Consider the following 18,908-nt stretch of genomic DNA (forward strand, 5'->3'; position numbering starts at 1 on the left):
TTTTTGAAATCTTCTGGAAAATTTGAAAAAAAATTCTGGAATTTTTCAAACTTTCTGGAAAGTTTGAGATAACTGAACTTTTCCTAAACCTTTTGGAAAATTCATGAAAACTTTGAAATGTTCTGGAACCTTCTAAGGAAATTGAGAACATTTTAAAATGTTCTGGAACCTTCTAAAAAATTTGAAAAAATTTAATTATTTTCTGCACTGATTTCTGTTCGTAGAAAGACAGTTCAAACGCTGTTTTTCTAGACACCCACAAATTTGAAAAAATAACAAAAAATAGGCTTTTCGCAGCTGAAATCTTTCCTTATGACGAGGACATTACAAAAAATTCACCAAATAAAATAGCAAAAAAAGGAAATATTTAATAACAAAGCGTTACTTTAATAACAAAGCGTCCATCTAGAAATGAGCTGCACGTACCGAAGAAGTTTTTTAGAATCCGACCTATTTTATACAATTTCTCTCCATTCACTGTCAGCAATTCATATTCCACTTCACATTTTCGGTGCATATATTATTTTGAAAAAGACTCCAAAGGAAATGGCAAGGGTTAAGATTTCAATGTTAGTCATGCATTTGACGTGGGTTTTCCTGATAACTACTGTAGTTTTGTTATTCTGAAATTTCAGATTTGCGTGGCTGGATATCTATAATTCAGTTTTGAGTATTCCAATATTTATTGTTCCAATATTCTCTGGATATCCACTAGGACTCTTGTACTATTCGAGAGTTCCCACTTGGTTTATCACTTATCTCGGTTTCACCTCGGTTTTTCGTAAGTTTTTTTTTCATCTCAACCCCGTGCCTGTACCTACGTAAAAACCTGCCTACCTCTTGCCTCTTTCTACATATGTACATACTGAGGCAAACCCGCCCGTCTGGTGTTTCACATGTCATAAATTACATCAAGTTGAGTTGGTTGACGTGCACCATGATAACAGGATACGAACAAAGCAGGTGCAGGTTTCTAGGCAGGCAGGTAGGCAAGTTTGTGCCTACATAGAAGGACTATGAGAATTTCATACATTGCATCAGACAGGGGCGTCAATGAAAATTCGGCAAATTGGCAAATTTCCGGTTTGTCGATTTGCCAGAAATTTTCATTTGCCAAACATCAATTTGCCGGAAGTTTTTAGAAGGACTTTTTATATGACGGAAACACTTTAAACTCTTTTTTTGTTAAAATGTTTTTTCCCGTTTTTTCTAGATATTTTCATATTTGCTTACTTTTCAAAATAAATGCAGGAAAATTCAAACTTGCCGATTAAAATAGAAAATTCTGAAATTTCCAAAAAAATGGCAAACCGGAAATTTACCTTATTCCGGCAAATCGGCAAGTTGCCTCGACAACAATTTGATAACTTGCCGAAAAAATCGTTTGCCGCCTACTCCCGCACTGCATTATTTAGGTTCAACAATTTTTCGAAATTGATTTTTTTTTCAAAAAAAAATTTGACACACTTGACTCGAGTAAAAAATTACAAAAAAATTGGGACTATGCAATTTACAGTCACAATTCCTGCCATGATAATGTTTTTTGAAAACCGCTACAACTATCTGGTTCGAACCGATTACATGACAAAAAGCCGGAAGATCAAACGAGCAGTCTATTACTCAATTCTCTACATAGCATCGATTTCAACTTTTATAACTCCATTGATGAAAGTTCCAAATGTCACCAAAACCCGTGCCATTGCCCGTCTAAAATATCCATGTCTTCCTCGGGAAATAGTAAATAACCCGAGATTATTTGTGTTAGCCTGTGCCAACACTGTCATCATATGTTTTTTCACCTTCCTATTCATCGGATGGATCCAAGTCGTGGGCTTCTTCTTGGCTACCGCCATTAATATTCACAAGGGAAAAACTCTATCAAAGAAGGCTTCACAAATGCAGAAGCAGTTTTTCATAGCACTATGTATCCAATTTTCAGTGCCCCTAATTGTTGTATTAATCCCTGAATCATATTTGATATACTCTGCTGTGACTAAAAATTTGGATATTGCATTGACGAATATCTCTATGATCTGCTTCTCAACTCACGGGCTATTTTCGACAATTGTGATGCTTGTGGTGCATAAGCCTTATCGTCAAGCTACTTTGCAAATCCTGAAAATTAAGAGAATTGAGAAAATTGGCACTGCTAATAAAGTTTTTTTAGTTTTCCAAGAGAAGAAGCAAGTTTCCAAATCAATGAAGAAGTCTTCATTTTAATAAATTAATAAATTGCATTTTTTTAAAGTTTCTTCTGAATAAAGGTTCAATTTCCTTTTCAATTTCATCCGCATATCTTTTTAAAGTTCAGATTGAAAACCTACATGTAGTTTCATTTCTTTTCATTGAGTGCAAAAGCTTTGAAAACCACAAAAGAAAGTTTTCACAAAGAAAACAATTTTTTTGAGTTTTAGATTTTTTTCTATAAAACCATATTTCTATTTGATCAGTCGCGTTCAAAATGAAGAGCTTTCTGATTTTTATTTCACTTTTTCTGCGAGCCGTGCAAAATCTTCCCGTGAGTTGGCCGCAAGTTGAAATTAATTTTTCAATTTTCAAAAAAACCAGGATTGTTCCTTTGATGTCTGTGCAAATGGCGGGATGTGGAGTGAGTGGAGCACCACGTCGAAATGCCCTACAGAATGCGGGTCCTGCTCAAAAAATTTGTACACCAGGAAGTGCATGTCGACAAATTTCCCTAATTGTCCGTGTGTGTAAGTGTAATTTTGAATTTGCGCCAAATATAATAGGTGTGAACCAAAGAGTGCCTGCCTTCGACTAAAACTTAATCTTAGGATGTATATTTAGACTTAGGCTTAGGCTTAGGCTTAGCCATAGGCTTAGACTTGGTCTTAGGCATTGGCTGAGGATTAGGATTAGGCTTAAGCTCCGGCCTAGGCTTAGGCTTAGGCTTAAGCTAAAGAAAAAAAATAAAAATAAGAAAATCGTGATAGTGTTTAAAAAAACCATCCTTCAAACCCAGTAATTTCCAGAGGCGACACCTATCGTTACATCCTATGCAACTCAAAAACTTGTGTCTACCCTGCTCAACGAACGTGCTGCATTCCATATGTCCCAATGATTATCAACGGATCACAACAGTGCGGACCATTTCCTAAGGATCCAGACAGATCCAGTGAATCACCTTGTTGTCCAAAAGGAGGATTTTGGTCGACATGGAGTGCGTATTTTAGAGATGGCGAAAAGAAAGCATGGTCGAGAACTCGGCGTTGCCTGACCGAAGAAGCCGGGTGCCCCTGCACTGATCCGGGCACCACCATCGAAACGTCGACAGCATGTCCTTGTCGGAAATTGGTCGATGTTTCCAGTTTAGTGAAGACCAATCTGGGAACTTACACATTGAATCCAGTGTACAACGATGAGGATTGTACTGCTTCTCAAGTCATGGAAAGTCAAAAAAGTGCTGTGGGTGAGCCGTGCAATGAATACACCTCGTGGAAGTATTACCGATGGACCAATGCGGTGCGATACGTAAAACCAGGAAGATCTGATTACGTTGGAATTAAAATTTCCAATTGTGAAGCCGCCCACGAAAAGAAGATATTTCTCTACTGTGATAGGGAAACTCTCAATTATCGATTGGCGATCAACAACGATGAGGTCTACGGATACAATCAGATCTATCAGTAATTGATTAAAAATAAAAGTTCATTTATTATTTGGTAATTTTAAGAGACTGTATGAGTACTGTAGAATTACTGTGGTCTTGGAAAACTTGAGTTTTCGCCTTTTGAAGGGATTTTTTTGGGGTTAGGGGAGTGATAGGGTCGTGGTACTGTACGAGTACTGTAGTGGTACTCTACTAGTACTGAAGGGTTACTGTAGGGTACTGCAGGGTTACTGTAGGATTATTGTAGTTTTTAAAATTTTTTTGTGTTTTGGAAGGATAGTAAAATGAGGTCAGTGACGGGGTGTTGAATTGGAAAAAAAAAGTTCTGAAAAATTCTAGGAACTTTTGGAACATCTTAGAAAAATTGAAAACTTTTTGAAGCTTTGATAAACTTCACGAAAATTTTAAAGTTTTGAAATGTTCGAAATTAAAACAAAAACTAAGTTTTGAAAAACCTCAAATTTGAGGAAAAATTTTGGAAAGCAAATAATAATTGAGAACAAAATATTTTGAATTCAGATCCTTAGAGCTCTGGGAACTGGAATTCTCCTGGCAAATCAATTGATAACTTTCAAAGTTTTTTACTTTTTTTTTGGGGAATCCATTAGTGTGGCAATTTTATCATAAATATCCTGTAAAGCCTACTGGGAAATTAAATTTTTATTAATTTTCTTTGTTTCAGTTCGAATTTTTCAATAGTTTAAAAATACAAAAAGCTGTTTTTTGTGAGTGAAAAAAATGTTTATTTAACGTGTTTATTTTTGTTTATTTAATGTAACGCCTAGAACAACAAGACGTTAAACGAAAACGTTGTTTCCACGTTCTGCACCGTTACCACGTTGTATCAATCGTTTCCCAGCTGCCTTCTCCTTCAACTCTCTATCGCTTTACTTCTTTTATGTTTTAATACACTAATTAAACCTAATATTACACCTATTATTATTATACCTATTGCTTTACCTATTTTGATTGAATTATGTCTGTTATCGAGTTATGTGTCGGAGGACAGAAGTTCACAACGACGAAAACTACTCTTTTAAAGAATGTGTGCCTTTTCCAAAAAATGGCTGAAATTAAGAATCACGTGAGTTTTCTTGATTTGATAAAAATTAAGAGCTGCGGTTTTCTAGTCAAAATTATCTTATAATAATCTCAAGTTTTAACTAGAAATTGTATCTGAGAAACCCCTAAAATTTAAAATTTATTTTCAGTGTTTTTTTACTGGAAAATTGAAGAAAAAGTCAAGATAAATGCAAATTTTCTATCAAAAAGCAACTGTACAAGCGTAAATCGACGTCGTTTATAACTGCTCGTGCAGTTGCTTTTTATCGAATATTTGAATTTAACTTAATTTTTTCTTCAAATTTCTAGAAAAAATATACTGAAAACAGGAACAAAATATGCAAAAAATTTTTTTGAACTTTTTTCCCATGATGTTTGGTCATTGTGGTACCAAAGGAGTGTTGAAAACAATTTTTCCACTGGCGCTCCATGTATGAATTTCCGGCCAGAAATCCTTAAAATTTCTGCTGAAATTTTGTATTCAAATAATTTTCTGCAGAATTCTACGATGTGTATGTTCATCGACCGATCACCTGCCCATTTTGATAGTATTTTAAATTTTATGAGAGACGGGGAAATAGATTTCCCGGATGCAATTCTAGAATGCCGTCGACTGAGGAGAGAAGCGGTCTATTACGAGTTAGAGGAACTTGTGAAGAATTGTGATGTTGAAATTGCGAAACGGGAGGCAAATATCAATGCGAAAAATAGTGAAGATGTGAGTTCTTAAAAAAATTATGAATTTTCCACCGAAAATAATTAAAATTTCCTTTAAAACACCTATAACTTTGACTGGAACTCTCTGAAACTTTGTTCAAAACTGACTACAGTTTTGGATAATTTGCAGCCAAAAAATGTGAGGTTTTAACAAAAAAAAACAGTCTGAAATTCAACGAAAAAATTATCATTTAAAAACATCTAAAATTTTAGACCAATTCACCCGCTGCTTCCCAACGTTTGGATACTCTCTCTGCTTCAGATCAACCAGTCATCACAGAGGTACCAGAAACTCCCCGTCTTCCTGGTAATGGATCACTGTCTCTACTGGAGATTCGAGATGCGCCGAGCAATGAGTCGATCGGAAATCAGATGAGAACGCCGGAAATTGGCAACACTGTTACAACTGAAAAAGTTTAACCTCTAAAAACTACTCAATGAATTCTCAAAAAAATTTGAAATTTCAGCCAGTCGTGTAAAGTTGATAATATTTCTCGGTTTTTTTTTTGAACATTAACTTCCAACAAACGCTCTTTTCAATCTTTTTGAACCCTAAATCTTCCAAAATCAGGAGTTTTGAAAGGTCGTCGTAATGGTTATTGATTTTTTCTTTTTTCGACCAACAGTGTTTTTTCAGACAATTGCCTTGCAAATGGTAATTTTTCTATATTTTTCTAGCAATGTACTCATTCTTTTTAGTTCCAAAGAATAGAACCAATGTTAAACTTCTTCTGATAGAAAGTATTCTGTTTTAATTTGCGTTTTTCAGTTTACACAGTTAAAACCACAATCATTCTTATCAAATTGAAAGGTGGCGGACTGTTCACAAATTTGAAACCTTAAATAAGTCTAAAACTATATTTGCTCTAAAAAGATAGTTGCTCTTTGAGCAGAAGGTTGCAAACCGCAAGAGCAAACTTGCCAAATGACAAGCCACCCAAGTACTCGTTGCACCTACCTATCATAAGCTCGTAGACTATAATTTCTCTGAAAAGATAGTTGCCCTAATAGCAGAAGGTTGCAAACCGCAAGAGCAAACTTGCCAAATGACAAGCCACCCAAGTACTCGTTGCACCTACCTATCATAAGCTCGTAGACTATAATTTCTCTGAAAAGATAGTTGCCCTAATAGCAGAAGGTTGCAAACCGCAAGAGCAAACTTGCCAAATGACAAGCCACCCAAGTACTCGTTGCACCTACCTATCATAAGCTCGTAGACTATAATTTCTCTGAAAAGATAGTTGCTCTATGAGCAAAAGGTTGCAAACCGCAAGAGCAAACTTGCCAAATGAAAAGCCACCCAAGTACTCGTTGCACCTACCTATCATAAGCTCGTAGACTATAATTTCTCTGAAAAGATAGTTGCTCTATGAGCAAAAGGTTGCAAACCGCAAGAGCAAACTTGCCAAATGAAAAGCCACCCAAGTACTCGTTGCACCTACCTATCATAAGCTCGTAGACTATAATTTCTCTGAAAAGATAGTTGCTCTATGAGCAAAAGGTTGCAAACCGCAAGAGCAAACTTGCCAAATGAAAAGCCACCCAAGTACTCGTTGCACCTACCTATCATAAGCTCGTAGACTATAATTTCTCTGAAAAGATAGTTGCCCTAATAGCAGAAGGTTGCAAACCGCGAGAGCAAACTTGCCAAATGACAAGCCACCCAAGTACTCGTTGCACCTACCTATCATAAGCTCGTAGACTATAATTTCTCTGAAAAGATAGTTGCCCTAATAGCAGAAGGTTGCAAACCGCAAGAGCAAACTTGCCAAATGAAAAGCCACCCAAGTACTCGTTGCACCTACCTATCATAAGCTCGTAGACTATAATTTCTCTGAAAAGATAGTTGCTCTATGAGCAGAAGGTTGCAAACCGCGAGAGCAAACTTGCCAAATGACAAGCCACCCAAGTACTCGTTGCACCTACCTATCATAAGCTCGTAGACTATAATTTCTCTGAAAAGATAGTTGCCCTAATAGCAGAAGGTTGCAAACCGCAAGAGCAAACTTGCCAAATGACAAGCCACCCAAGTACTCGTTGCACCTACCTATCATAAGCTCGTAGACTATAATTTCTCTGAAAAGATAGTTGCCCTAATAGCAGAAGGTTGCAAACCGCGAGAGCAAACTTGCCAAATGACAAGCCACCCAAGTACTCGTTGCACCTACCTATCATAAGCTCGTAGACTATAATTTCTCTGAAAAGATAGTTGCCCTAATAGCAGAAGGTTGCAAACCGCAAGAGCAAACTTGCCAAATGAAAAGCCACCCAAGTACTCGTTGCACCTACCTATCATAAGCTCGTAGACTATAATTTCTCTGAAAAGATAGTTGCTCTATGAGCAAAAGGTTGCAAACCGCAAGAGCAAACTTGCCAAATGAAAAGCCACCCAAGTACTCGTTGCACCTACCTATCATAAGCTCGTAGACTATAATTTCTCTGAAAAGATAGTTGCTCTATGAGCAAAAGGTTGCAAACCGCAAGAGCAAACTTGCCAAATGAAAAGCCACCCAAGTACTCGTTGCACCTACCTATCATAAGCTCGTAGACTATAATTTCTCTGAAAAGATAGTTGCTCTATGAGCAAAAGGTTGCAAACCGCAAGAGCAAACTTGCCAAATGACAAGCCACCCAAGTACTCGTTGCACCTACCTATCATATAATCGTAGACTATAATTTCTCTAAAAAGATAGTTGCCCTAATAGCAAAAGGTTGCAAACCGCAAGAGCAAACTTGCCAAATGACAAGCCACCCAAGTACTCGTTGCACCTACCTATCATATAATCGTAGACTATAATTTCTCTAAAAAGATAGTTGCCCTAATAGCAAAAGGTTGCAAACCGCAAGAGCAAACTTGCCAAATGACAAGCCACCCAAGTACTCGTTGCCCCTACCTAATCTGAGCTCTCAAACTAAAATTGCTCTAATGAGAGATTCGCTCTAATAGCAGAAGTTCTAATAGCAGTACAGAAAATCTAATATGTAGCAGCAGCACAGAAGAATTTCTGTTTCACATGCGCCCAACAATTTTTCAAACTCAGAATTACCTGCTGTCCGATCGTTGCAAATTGCAAATTGCAATTTGCTATGCAGAAAGGATAAAAAAGATTGAAAAAATACAAAAATTTCCAAAAAAAAGTTAAATTAATAAAATCTTCGCGAAGTCGCAACATCTCCTCGTGGACTCCTTGTGTTGTTCCTTGAATGCGTCCGTCCTATGCCGATCTGAAAATGAATTTATTAGTTCTTCACAGAAGTTTTTGCTCTATTAAACAGTTGTTTTATATGACAAGCAGTATTAAAAAACTAATGAAATATTTGAAAAAGACAGTAATCCTACCGTTGATCCGTGTTTGCCTTCTCAAATCCTACATGGCTTATAGAGCATTGTAGCTGAACATTGGAGCTGTTCTCGGGACTCACTGAAAATAATAAAATGTTGTATAGTTTTTTCAAAAAAGAATTGTACTCTATAAATCTCCAATCCACCGAGTCCGTGTCCGTGTTCTACTATAAAGTTCCTATCGAGTCTACCAACGATCCGAGGCACCTGAAAGTATTCAAAATTAGGCTGAAGTTGATAGTTTTCCAGTATTTTATTGCAATTTGTCAGCTGATGTAAGCAAACACGGAATACTAAGATTCAACAAGAAGTTTTGTAAGAACTGAGGTATCATTTTTCCATTTATATTCCTTCAAAAAAAATCTGAAAACCACACAAATGCAATAGAACTCACCACATTTTCGATGCTTTCACAGAAAGCTAAGACGAGAGAGTCGAGAAATGAATACATTTAGTTTTTACTTGTTGTTGTACACACGTGGAGAGATGTGGCATTGTGAACAATAAATAAACAAAATAAATATTCTATTGTAAGAAGAAAAATACGTGAAATTGTTTCTTTTCACAAAAAAGATTTGAAGATTCAAAAGTTCGAAAAAAAAAAAATTCACCAACTATGTGGAAGAGAAAACACACGACCGTGTAGTTCTCTCGGAAAAGTTCGAATTTTTTTTCCATATGAAATACCAATACTAGCTTTTTGGCGGGTTTGGTGGAAATTTTAAAGCGTTATCTGGCATGTTTCGTTTAAAAAAAATTCTCTGAAACTCTGAAACTGTCTGAGAACGCCGATAATTTTACACTAATTCATAATTTTTGGCAGAACAGTGTCTGAAAATCTGAAAAACGATAGGTTGAATCATATACCGTGTAACACAAAAAATGTAATTTTTCCAAAATTCTGAGACATTCTGTGACAAAATTCTGACATGCTTTCCTTGCTGTTTCCCGGACCTTTCAGAAATGTAATTATGGGTGTTTTTTCCAGGAATTTCAAAAAATTTCGGTATAATTTAATTTTTGCATTTCGATCCATTTTCAAGTGTTATGAATTTTACAATATAAAAATTATGTTATGGAAAACTGCAAAATAACATCTTTTCATGTACGTTTTTCATAAATAACTTATGGTATAAATTGTGCTTGCCCAGGAATTACCACCAAAGTACTAACGGTTACTTTTTTGAATGGATTGAGAACTTTTAACACATCTGAAAAGACAAACTCATTAGTGTCTGAGTTTATACAAACCTTTGAGAGCTCTCCTGTAGTCTGTGACAACATACATCAATATGAATGCATCCAGAGCCGGATAAAGAGAAAAAATGCCCAAAAATATTCCCATTGGCAGGCTGAAATCCAGATTTAAAAGTGGTAGGTAAATCACTAAGAACACTGGCGAGTACATCACGATGGTTGGTGTTATTATCTGTAAAAAATATGGGTGTTAACAAAAACAAATGATAGTGTGTACCTGAAGCAGAAGAGTTTTGACAATTTGACGATGAAGTTTTCGAGAATCGTCTGAACAAATGCTGAGCTTCTCTTCCATTTTATAATACAATTTGTAGCCGCAGAATATCATGATAGAGTATTGAAGTGTGCCGACAAATGTCATGTTTAATGTGTTGAATGCGTTGTTCCAGCGGATGAATGTGTCTGTAGAGTTGGGAATTGTTTGCTGGAAAAAGGGATTTTATGTGGTCGACCCGCTTAAAAAAGCTCAGAAGCATAGTCCTATGCGTTTTTGATATATTAAAGGATTAAAAAAAAAGATTTTCGATTTTCTGATATTTCGAACAATTTTTTCATTTTTCAAAAATTAGTTTAAAATTTTGGTTATTGTTCTTTTTTGTGGAATAAATTGCTATGTTTTTTATAATCAATTTAAACAAAATTGGATGAAAAATAATATTTTATTGTTGATTTTCTGAACATTTTTTAAAGGTTTTTCGGAAAACCGAAAAATCGAAAATTTTTCGATTTTTCTATTTTTGTTTTTCTCTCAAAAACATCGAAAAATCGAATAACGACACCCTTGGCCCCCGCCGATTTCAACCCCAAAAAAATTATTGATTTTTTTCTGAGCTGATAGTGAATTTTATAGCCCCGACCCGGAATGTCCATCGGGGACACCAGATTACGAGTTTTTTCGCGGCGGGCCAACCCGCGCGATACTTTCCACGTACCTAGATGCCTTATCTGCTGGATGCGAAGTAACGATCCTATTCTAATAGTGCTTTTTTTGGCCTTTTAACATTAACCACCAACCTATGATAACTTATTTAAAAACTTACATAAACAACATTTACCAAACATGGAACTTCCGAGACATCAATTTGGTAATAATCCATCATTGTTTGTCTCGTGTACTCCTCCGAATAATCATCCACTTCATCAAACTTGAAGATTCCACCTCCCCATTGAAACTCAAACCATACTGCGTAACAAACCCAAATCAACAAATACCACTTGTCAAAATATTTTAAGTGAATCGGATAAAACACTGCAATGTAACGGTAGACAAATTGTACAGCTAGAAGAGATATTGCAGTGCAGTATAAACTACAGTAAACTGCTAAAATTAGTGTGAGAAGTGGCTTTGAAGCATCAAATGGACGATTGTTGATATAGACTATGTATCCGGCATTATGCAAGTGAAGACCCTGTGTAAAATCATTGAGTTTAACTTTCAATAAGACTCACTGGATATAGCAAGAACTCCAAAATTGCAAATAAAACTCCAACAGTTGAGAATAAGACTACCAGATGCTTGTAAGCTCCTAAATCTTTTCTCACGAATAACAACGTTAGGAAAATAACAGTAAGCTGCGATGACGTTGTAATAAAGAATCCAAATTGGGAAACTATTTTATTGATTTCAAACCAGTTGATCATGATTATTGAATATGAACGCGTCGGGTATGTTCTTTTGGTAAAAGAATGTATGTGAAACTCTAACAAGCGTCCGATTATTTTCGGAAATGGCATAATTACATAACAGAAAACCCACGTTCTTTAGAATTGTATTGTCTACCTTTTTCAATGAAAGCAGAGAAGCGTCAGTTGATAATAATCGTCGTCACGGTGGAGTATTGTCTGTGGTTTTTTTTTATTCCAAAAATTACAGAAACCAGACAAAGTAAAATTATTAAAATTTTATAGACTTTCTTTTAATTTTTATTCGGTTATTACGGTCTATTTTCTGTAATTTTCGCCAAAAAACCCACTGACGCTACTCCACCTTTGAAAATACTGTATTGTATTAGGTCTCCAAATAAGTTCCGGCTCAAAAATCATAACTTTGTTCGCTGCAAATCGATTTTTATGAAACTTTGGGAATTTATGTTATCAACCATGATCTTTCATTTGACAATTGTCAAAAAAGTTTTTGACCATTCCAAGTGTTCTAACTCGCAGCCAATTTTTTCAGGCATTTTTCAGATCTCGGTTCTTTTCAGCTTTGATCGTCCAAAAATCTTCGAAAAAAGTTTTTGTCGAAAATTCTAGATTTTTTCTGCAAAAATGATGTAACCAAGTGTAAACTATTTTTACACATACAAAACACATGTGGAGGGCGTGTAGTGTGTCTGTAGTCGGTATCGATCACGCCTCCAGTCCCTGACCCTCTCTCCCCGTGTATCCCAGTAAAGCATCTGAATAAAGTGTAAGAAAGAATAAGACGAACAAGTAGTTACTCGAAAACCTATTTATTGGACAACCACTCCCGTGTGGGTAGCGCAGGACTATAAATAGGAGAAAACAAGTAAAAAGAGGGAAATGCAAGAAAGAACATATAAAGATGGTGTTAAATGTTTCTTGATGATGGTGAAAACCCTCTCAGGAGAATATGACGAATGTTGGTGATAGTTTTGGACTAATTATTGGTTCAAACGGTAATTAAGGATTAAATCTAACTAACAGTTGGTATCTTGACACGTGGGTAAAGAGATACGTGTATTTCACCGGAATTGCATCGCAACTAACAAACATATTCGATCTCAGCGCGGGTGGTCGGTGGACTTGGCACGATGCCAAGACGTTAGAGACGCGTGGGTCTCGCCGCGAGCTCGCTACCATAGGTGGTGGCGCGCGATTAGAATGCGAATAGTTATATGGATTTATATCTCGGTGAATACTGAACGGATTTGACTGAAATAAAATGCAATAAAGGGATAATAGTTGTAGAAATATTCGACAGTTCTAATATTGGTTAAGAATAGTGGGCTATTCAATGTGGAACCGATATTAGAGTACTGTAAGGTTGTTGGGATTGATCTTCAAAGGGCAGAACCGACAACAACACATCAGTTTAGTTTGATAAACTAAAATGATAATAGAAAATATAATTTTTTCTGATAATTTTTGAGTTTTTTGAATATTTCTTGAGATTCAATTTTCAAACTAAAATGAATTTTATGTGTAAAAAATAGTTTACACTTGGTTACATCATTTTTGTAGAAAAAATCTAGAATTTTCGACAAAAATTTTTTTCGAAGATTTTTGGACGATCAACCAAAAAAAATTTTTTGGACGGATTTTTTTCCAAACTTTTGTCGTTTTCTAATAATGTATTCTAAACAAAGAAAAATCCGCACACAAACCTCAATTGAAAGCTGAAAAGAACCGAGATCTGAAAAATGCCTGAAAAAATTGGCTCCGAGTTAGGACACTTGGGGTGGTCAACAACTTTTGTGACCGTTGTCAAATGAAAGATCATGGTTGATAACATAAATTCCCAAAGTTTCATAAAAATCGATTTGCAGCGAACAAAGTTATGATTTTTGACCCGGAACTTATTTGGAGACCTAACAAGTAGGTAGGAACTCCAAATTCCAACCTAAAAAAATACTGCACAAGGTTATATGTTGTATTTAAGTGAACTTCATATAACTAGTATTTATTCTGAAAATAAATGTGTCAATCCACAAAAAAACCGATAATTGAATGATGAAAATCTTAAATTACCACAAAGCTTCTTGTAAATTTTGAGGTTTATAATCAAAGAGTATTCGTCGGTTGCTGTGGAACTACAATTGCTTTTTTGAATAGATTGAAAAATTTCAGAACGTCTGGAAAAATAAATCCATTAGCATCTAAGTTAATACAAACCTATGAGAGCTCTCCTGTAGTCTGTGATGACATACATCAATATAACTGCATCCAGAGCCGGATAAAGAGCAAAAATGCCCATAAATATTCCAGTTGGCAACGTGTATTCCAGATTCAAAAACGGTAGGTAAATTACTGTGAAAACTGGCGTGTACATAGCAATGGTTGGCGTTATTAACTGTAAAAATTGCATTCAAATGTATTAAGGCCTATTGCCTGAAAATTTTGTACCTGAAGCAGGAGAGTTTTGAATATTTGACGATGAAGCTTCCGAGCATCTTCTGACAATAGGCTCAGTTTTTCTTCCATATCATTATACAGTTTGTAGCTGCAGTAAATCATGATAGAGTATTGTAGTGTAGCGAATATTGTCATGTTTATTGTTGCGAATGCGTTTTTCCAGCGGATGAATGTTTCGGTGGAGTTGGGAATTGTTTGCTGAAATAGGCAGTTTTGCAAGTAATTGAAGGTGGAGCAGTACCAGTGGGAAATTAACAAAAAAAACAACTCTTTTGGTCCCAAAATGACCGCATATCATAATAAAACAAACTCAGTTTTTGCCAATCAGAAATTTTGGAAGTCGTCCAAAAAAAATGTTTCTTCATTTTTTATCTTTCAATTTTGTTTTAATTATTTTTATTAAAACATTGTAGGGATCGGAACATGCAACATTGCCATGGATTTCCTCAAAAACGCATATTTTTCACACTTTTGAGAATTGCCAAAATTTCGACCGGAAATTATGAAAAATCTTAAATGTTTTGGAGTGTTTTAATATGATATTCGGTCGTTTTGGAAAAAAGTAAGCCTTACACTTTCTATAATGACTTACATAAATAACAGTTACCAAACATGGGATCTTCGTGACATCAAGTTGGTAATAGTCCATCATGGTCTCTCTCATGTATTCTTCAGAGTATTCGTCCACTTCATCAAACTTGTAGATACCGATTCCCCATTCAACTCCAATCAAAACTGCGTAAAAAATCCAAATCAATAAATAACATTTGTTAAAATATTTCAAGTGTATTGGACAAAACACTGCAATGTAGCGGTAGATGAACTGCACAGCGAGAAGAGATATTGCGGCACAGTACAGGCTACAATATACCGCTAATAAGACTGTAAGAAATTCCTTTGAAGCATCAAATGGACGATTGTTAATGTAGACGATGTATGCGGCACTGTGCGAGTGGAGACCCTGATAATAATTGTTTAATTTAATTTTTTAAAAAACACTCGCCGGATATAACAGAAACTCCAAAAGTGCAAATAGTACGCCAACAGTTGAGAACAAGACTACCAGATGCTTGTAGGCTCCCAAGTCTCTTCTCACGCAGAACACTGTCAGGAAGATGACAGTAAGCTGTGATGACGTTGTAACAAAAAATCCGAATTGAGAAACTGATTTATTGATTTCAGACCAGTCCATCATGATTATGAAAGCGGAATACAAGAAATACAAGCAAGCTGTTGTTACGAAAACATGTAAAACAGGTAGACTTTCATTTATTTACGGAAGCGGCATAATTACATAACCTCAAACCCACGTTCTTTGGAATTGTATAGTTTTCCTATTTCAATAATCAAAAAACAATATTTAAATAAAGCATTTTTCCAAAACTTTTCTCACTATCAGAAATTCATTTTGGAAATTCAATTTTCTCAAAAGTTTACTCGGGAAATTTAAGTTTTCTCTGAACAATTTTTGGCAGGAAACTCAAATCCCTTCTAAAATATTACTGGTAATGCGGAAAAGTCAAATGTTCACTGAAAATTCCTTATTTAAATATTTGATGTTTGAGAGCACAATTGACTGGCCAAGGTTAAATATTTTGATAACCGGCCAGAAAAAAAAAATTTGCCCGCCCGCTTGGCAATGCACCAAAGAAAAATGATTGAAGTGAGCTTCATAAAAACATTCATTTTGAAAATGAAAGTGTCATTCCACAGAGAAAAAAATCAATATTGAAATGATGACGCCTTGCGCTGGTAGTAAGACACAACTTTAACGTGTGAACAATTTCGAAATTATCGAAACTGGAGCTGTTTTGATTGCCTGCGGTCGACCTAAAATACTTAGAGTTGCTTTTCGATACGGTTTGTGCACAATGAGCATGACAACAGTTGAGAACAATCCGTGACTAGCCATCCAAATCATTAGAATATTGGTCAATCCTACATCCATATTTCCAGAAATAGCCGTATTCAAAATATAAGACTCTGGGATAAGGAGGACTACAAGTGGAACGGCAATTTGAATGCAGAGGGATTTGAAGAATTTCTTTTGGAGATTTGAAGTGTGTAGAGACATAGTTTTAGTTCTATAAATAAAGTTAACAGTTCCAACAAAGAATCCAAGTATTTGAACCCATCCAATTATAATATAAGGGACCACACAAGCGATAAACGTGTTGTTATCAGTTCCCATCACGAATAGTCTTGGATTATCAATTATCTCTGGTGGTAGGCATGGGAACTTCCGATGAGAAGCTTCCAGGACTTCTACTCTGTTAGGATTATCAATTACTGGTGGGATGAAAGTGATAACTGATAAAATATACAACAGTGAAAAATATAATAATCTTTTTATTTTCCTCCCTCTTGTCATGTGATCTTTGCGGACCAAGTAGTTGTAACGATTTTCGAAGAACATTATCATTGCGGGAATTGTAACTGGAATCATGCATACAGTAGGTACACGGAAAGGCGTGAGGTGGTCATGTAAGCAGGCAGGTAAGAGGCAGGTACAAACACTCTGCATAGGCAGAAACGTAGGCAATGAACTAGGTACGTAGGCATGTACGAGGCAGACAAGTATGGGATAGGACTGAGTTAGGCATAAGGTAGGCAGCACGAAGAAGGCCTGAGCTAACATGAGGTAGGTACGTGGCATGATAGGTAAGGCGTAGAGAGAAGGTTGACACGTATGCATATGCAAAGTTAGCATGTGAAAGGGAATTAGGCAGGAAAACAGGTAGGCAGATAGGCATGGGATGGGATTGAGCTAGACCTGAGTTGCGCTAGTAAATGGGCATGAGATACTTAGGCTGCAGAAAAATTGCCTTCCTATCTCTAACCGGTTTTGTAAAAAAACAAAATTTGAACTTTTTTGTATCCAAAAAACTTAAAACCTTCTCGGTTCGCTTTATCTACACTTTTTTGTTAGTTTTTATGGTATTTTATTAATTTTTCAAAATTTCAACTTACGAAATACTGACAAATATCCCAAATAGGTCATAAATCGTACTGGAACACCTAGATAATACAACAAGCCCAGTGGATATCCCGACACCATTGGAATAAGAAAAATAGGCATACTTAAAATTGTCATGTAGATGTCAAGCCAGGCAAATCTGGATTTTTTTTCCATAAAAAAGCCCAAATTTTTTGAATTTTGCAAAACTTACGTTAGATGCACCACCAACATTGTAATTTTCACTCTTTTCATATAAGCAGGAGTTTTAGTTGCAATAATAAATGTCCCGAAAATATGAAGTGGCACTTGGATTACAGATAGAATGTGCAAAGATATTGCATAGAATTGTTCAGACTCCAAAAAACTATTTCGATATGTACAACTCATATTGGCAAAAAGAAAAAAGAGGTGCAAATATATATTTCAAAACAAAAAAAAACTAGTTTTGGGTACCTCTATGCTATATGCTAATAAGGCTACATTCGTAATAAGAAAAATGAGAAAAAAAATGTCATGAGGTGGTGAGAAAATGTTTTTTTGAACAAAGAAGCCTAATGTTTTGCGTACAGGAGCACTTGAGCTGGAAACAAAAAACTAGAAGAAATTCAGTGGTTTAAAGTTAATATACTACTGATCTTATAATGTATATAACACCCTGAAAACAAAAAATGTTAGATATACCAGTGAAATTATGATTAATGTTATGAAAGATGAGGAATTAGGTTTTTTCTGATAGTGAAATTATTATTTAAAAAAGCTTTGACGTGTCGAAATTAATATTGATATCCAAACGTGTTTTCTCCAGGAAAAAACTTTTACAAAAAATAAAATAAATTTGCACGTTTTCCTTATTTCCGTGACTTTTCATTTGATCGTCTTATCTCGTCATTGAAATCTTCCATCCCTGTCATTGCCGATGTGGACAACTTCCCAATCTACTGCTTTTCAAAAAAAGTGATAATCTTTCAGTGAGTTTACATTTCAGATGTTCAGTTTTAAACGAAACATTTCAGAGAAAAGTTCAAAATTGGTGTTAACAACAATGCAAATAACTAATTTTTATTTCGTTATCGTTATTCAATTAGGATTTTTGAAAATTGGCAAATCAGGGGAGTCTATGAAGTGGTGGTATTCAATTTAACAAACTCGGCGCCAGCGCTGGCGTCTTATGAGCAAAACTGCGCCTGCGTGAACTGTTAGGAGATTCTGCACCAAGAAAGATGGGCCGAAGCCGTCGCTAAACTCTGAAATGTTATCAATTTGTCATTGTCGCTGCTGAAAAGCTTATATTTTGTTTGACTATCAAATTATTTGATAAATTTCCTTTGTTTTGAGCGCCGGCGCGCAGGCGCGACTTCATTGGAGCCCTAGATTGCAGTGAATTTTGAATCGATAGTCACCCGGCAGAAATTGTGCCTAAAACTAGATAAGATCGAATATTTCATTTTTTAGGGCTTTAAAACCGTCAGAGAGTGTGTAAATGTCATAGTGTGTTACCGGTACAGAGAGTGTATATAGTTGAAGAGACACAGGCATCCCGGGACTCAAGGGGCGGGTGTCCGATTTGTGTAGATTTACGGGGCAATTGTGAAAAGAACAACTCCGTAAATCGGCACTAATCGGCTCTTCCCGCGCCCAACCTCTTGGGTTCCGGGATGTCTGTGTGTCTTCAACTATCTACACTCTCTGTAAACAACAATGCTCCGCTGCAAACATAAAAATGTTCAGCTTCATCCGATCTCCAAGCAATCAGTGAACAGTTTCGGATTCTATCGCGTGTCACCAATGCAATTTCCCTTCAAGCTGGAGCAATTCGGAAGGAAATCAAAGCTCGCGACCTTCTA

The 18,908-nt window shown here is 35.9% G+C and overlaps 6 protein-coding genes and 1 non-coding gene across 7 annotated transcripts; 3 read left to right on the forward strand and 4 right to left on the reverse strand.

The window, feature by feature from the left end:
* Positions 1-411: 411 nt before the first annotated feature.
* srh-141 (Serpentine Receptor, class H) lies at positions 412-2,220 on the forward strand (the record flags this gene model as incomplete). Its single annotated transcript, NM_074758.1, has 3 exons — positions 412-587; positions 636-781; positions 1,517-2,220. 3 exons carry the CDS (start codon positions 412-414, stop codon positions 2,218-2,220), a joined length of 1,026 nt encoding a protein of 341 aa, NP_507159.1.
* Positions 2,221-2,461: 241 nt separating this feature from the next.
* On the forward strand, positions 2,462-3,651 carry T08G3.6 (ShKT domain-containing protein; the record flags this gene model as incomplete). The annotated part of the gene is made up of 3 exons (NM_001356770.1): positions 2,462-2,518; positions 2,569-2,714; positions 2,994-3,651. 3 exons carry the CDS (start codon positions 2,462-2,464, stop codon positions 3,649-3,651), a joined length of 861 nt encoding a protein of 286 aa, NP_001343589.1.
* Positions 3,652-4,520: 869 nt separating this feature from the next.
* On the forward strand, positions 4,521-5,860 carry T08G3.13 (BTB domain-containing protein). The gene is made up of 3 exons (NM_001028952.2): positions 4,521-4,715; positions 5,193-5,411; positions 5,624-5,860. The coding sequence occupies exons 1-3, from the start codon at positions 4,608-4,610 to the stop codon at positions 5,828-5,830; spliced, it is 534 nt and encodes a 177-aa protein (NP_001024123.1). The 5' UTR covers positions 4,521-4,607; the 3' UTR covers positions 5,831-5,860.
* A 2,601-nt stretch (positions 5,861-8,461) lies between these two features.
* T08G3.15 lies at positions 8,462-8,802 on the reverse strand. The gene is made up of 2 exons (NR_102103.1): positions 8,751-8,802; positions 8,462-8,635 (listed from the first exon to the last, which is right to left on the reverse strand). It is a non-coding gene; the product is annotated as an Unclassified non-coding RNA T08G3.15 (non-coding RNA).
* A 1,076-nt stretch (positions 8,803-9,878) lies between these two features.
* On the reverse strand, positions 9,879-11,651 carry str-14 (Seven TM Receptor; the record flags this gene model as incomplete). The annotated part of the gene is made up of 5 exons (NM_074760.1): positions 9,879-9,964; positions 10,005-10,182; positions 10,228-10,434; positions 11,051-11,419; positions 11,460-11,651. The coding sequence occupies 5 exons, from the start codon at positions 11,649-11,651 to the stop codon at positions 9,879-9,881; spliced, it is 1,032 nt and encodes a 343-aa protein (NP_507161.1).
* Positions 11,652-13,754: 2,103 nt separating this feature from the next.
* On the reverse strand, positions 13,755-15,300 carry str-15 (Seven TM Receptor; the record flags this gene model as incomplete). Its single annotated transcript, NM_074761.2, has 5 exons — positions 13,755-13,825; positions 13,866-14,043; positions 14,097-14,303; positions 14,698-15,066; positions 15,103-15,300. The coding sequence occupies 5 exons, from the start codon at positions 15,298-15,300 to the stop codon at positions 13,755-13,757; spliced, it is 1,023 nt and encodes a 340-aa protein (NP_507162.2).
* Positions 15,301-15,821: 521 nt separating this feature from the next.
* On the reverse strand, positions 15,822-17,452 carry srh-142 (Serpentine Receptor, class H). Its single transcript, NM_074762.2, has 3 exons — positions 17,276-17,452; positions 17,076-17,221; positions 15,822-16,541 (listed from the first exon to the last, which is right to left on the reverse strand). The coding sequence occupies exons 1-3, from the start codon at positions 17,449-17,451 to the stop codon at positions 15,874-15,876; spliced, it is 990 nt and encodes a 329-aa protein (NP_507163.1). The 5' UTR covers position 17,452; the 3' UTR covers positions 15,822-15,873.
* Between the last annotated feature and the right edge of the window lie 1,456 nt (positions 17,453-18,908).

This window comes from Caenorhabditis elegans, chromosome V (genome assembly GCF_000002985.6).
Source record: "Caenorhabditis elegans chromosome V".
Lineage (NCBI taxonomy): Eukaryota > Metazoa > Nematoda > Chromadorea > Rhabditida > Rhabditidae > Caenorhabditis > Caenorhabditis elegans.

What these genes read in the sequence shown, in the direction of transcription:
- T08G3.13 (NM_001028952.2), top strand. Translation starts at nt 4,608, where the DNA reads ATGTCTGTTATCGAGTTATGTGTCGGAGGACAGAAGTTCACAACGACG. An exon ending in TGGCTGAAATTAAGAATCAC is followed by an intron (nt 4,716 to 5,192) that starts GTGAGTTTTCTT and finishes AATTTTCTGCAG; the next exon opens with AATTCTACGATGTGTATGTT. An exon ending in ATGCGAAAAATAGTGAAGAT is followed by an intron (nt 5,412 to 5,623) that starts GTGAGTTCTTAA and finishes CTAAAATTTTAG; the next exon opens with ACCAATTCACCCGCTGCTTC.
- srh-142 (NM_074762.2), bottom strand. Translation starts at nt 17,451, where the DNA reads ATGAGTTGTACATATCGAAATAGTTTTTTGGAGTCTGAACAATTCTAT. An exon ending in ATGTTGGTGGTGCATCTAAC is followed by an intron (nt 17,222 to 17,275) that starts GTAAGTTTTGCA and finishes AAAAAAATCCAG; the next exon opens with ATTTGCCTGGCTTGACATCT. An exon ending in GGGATATTTGTCAGTATTTC is followed by an intron (nt 16,542 to 17,075) that starts GTAAGTTGAAAT and finishes GCATGATTCCAG; the next exon opens with TTACAATTCCCGCAATGATA.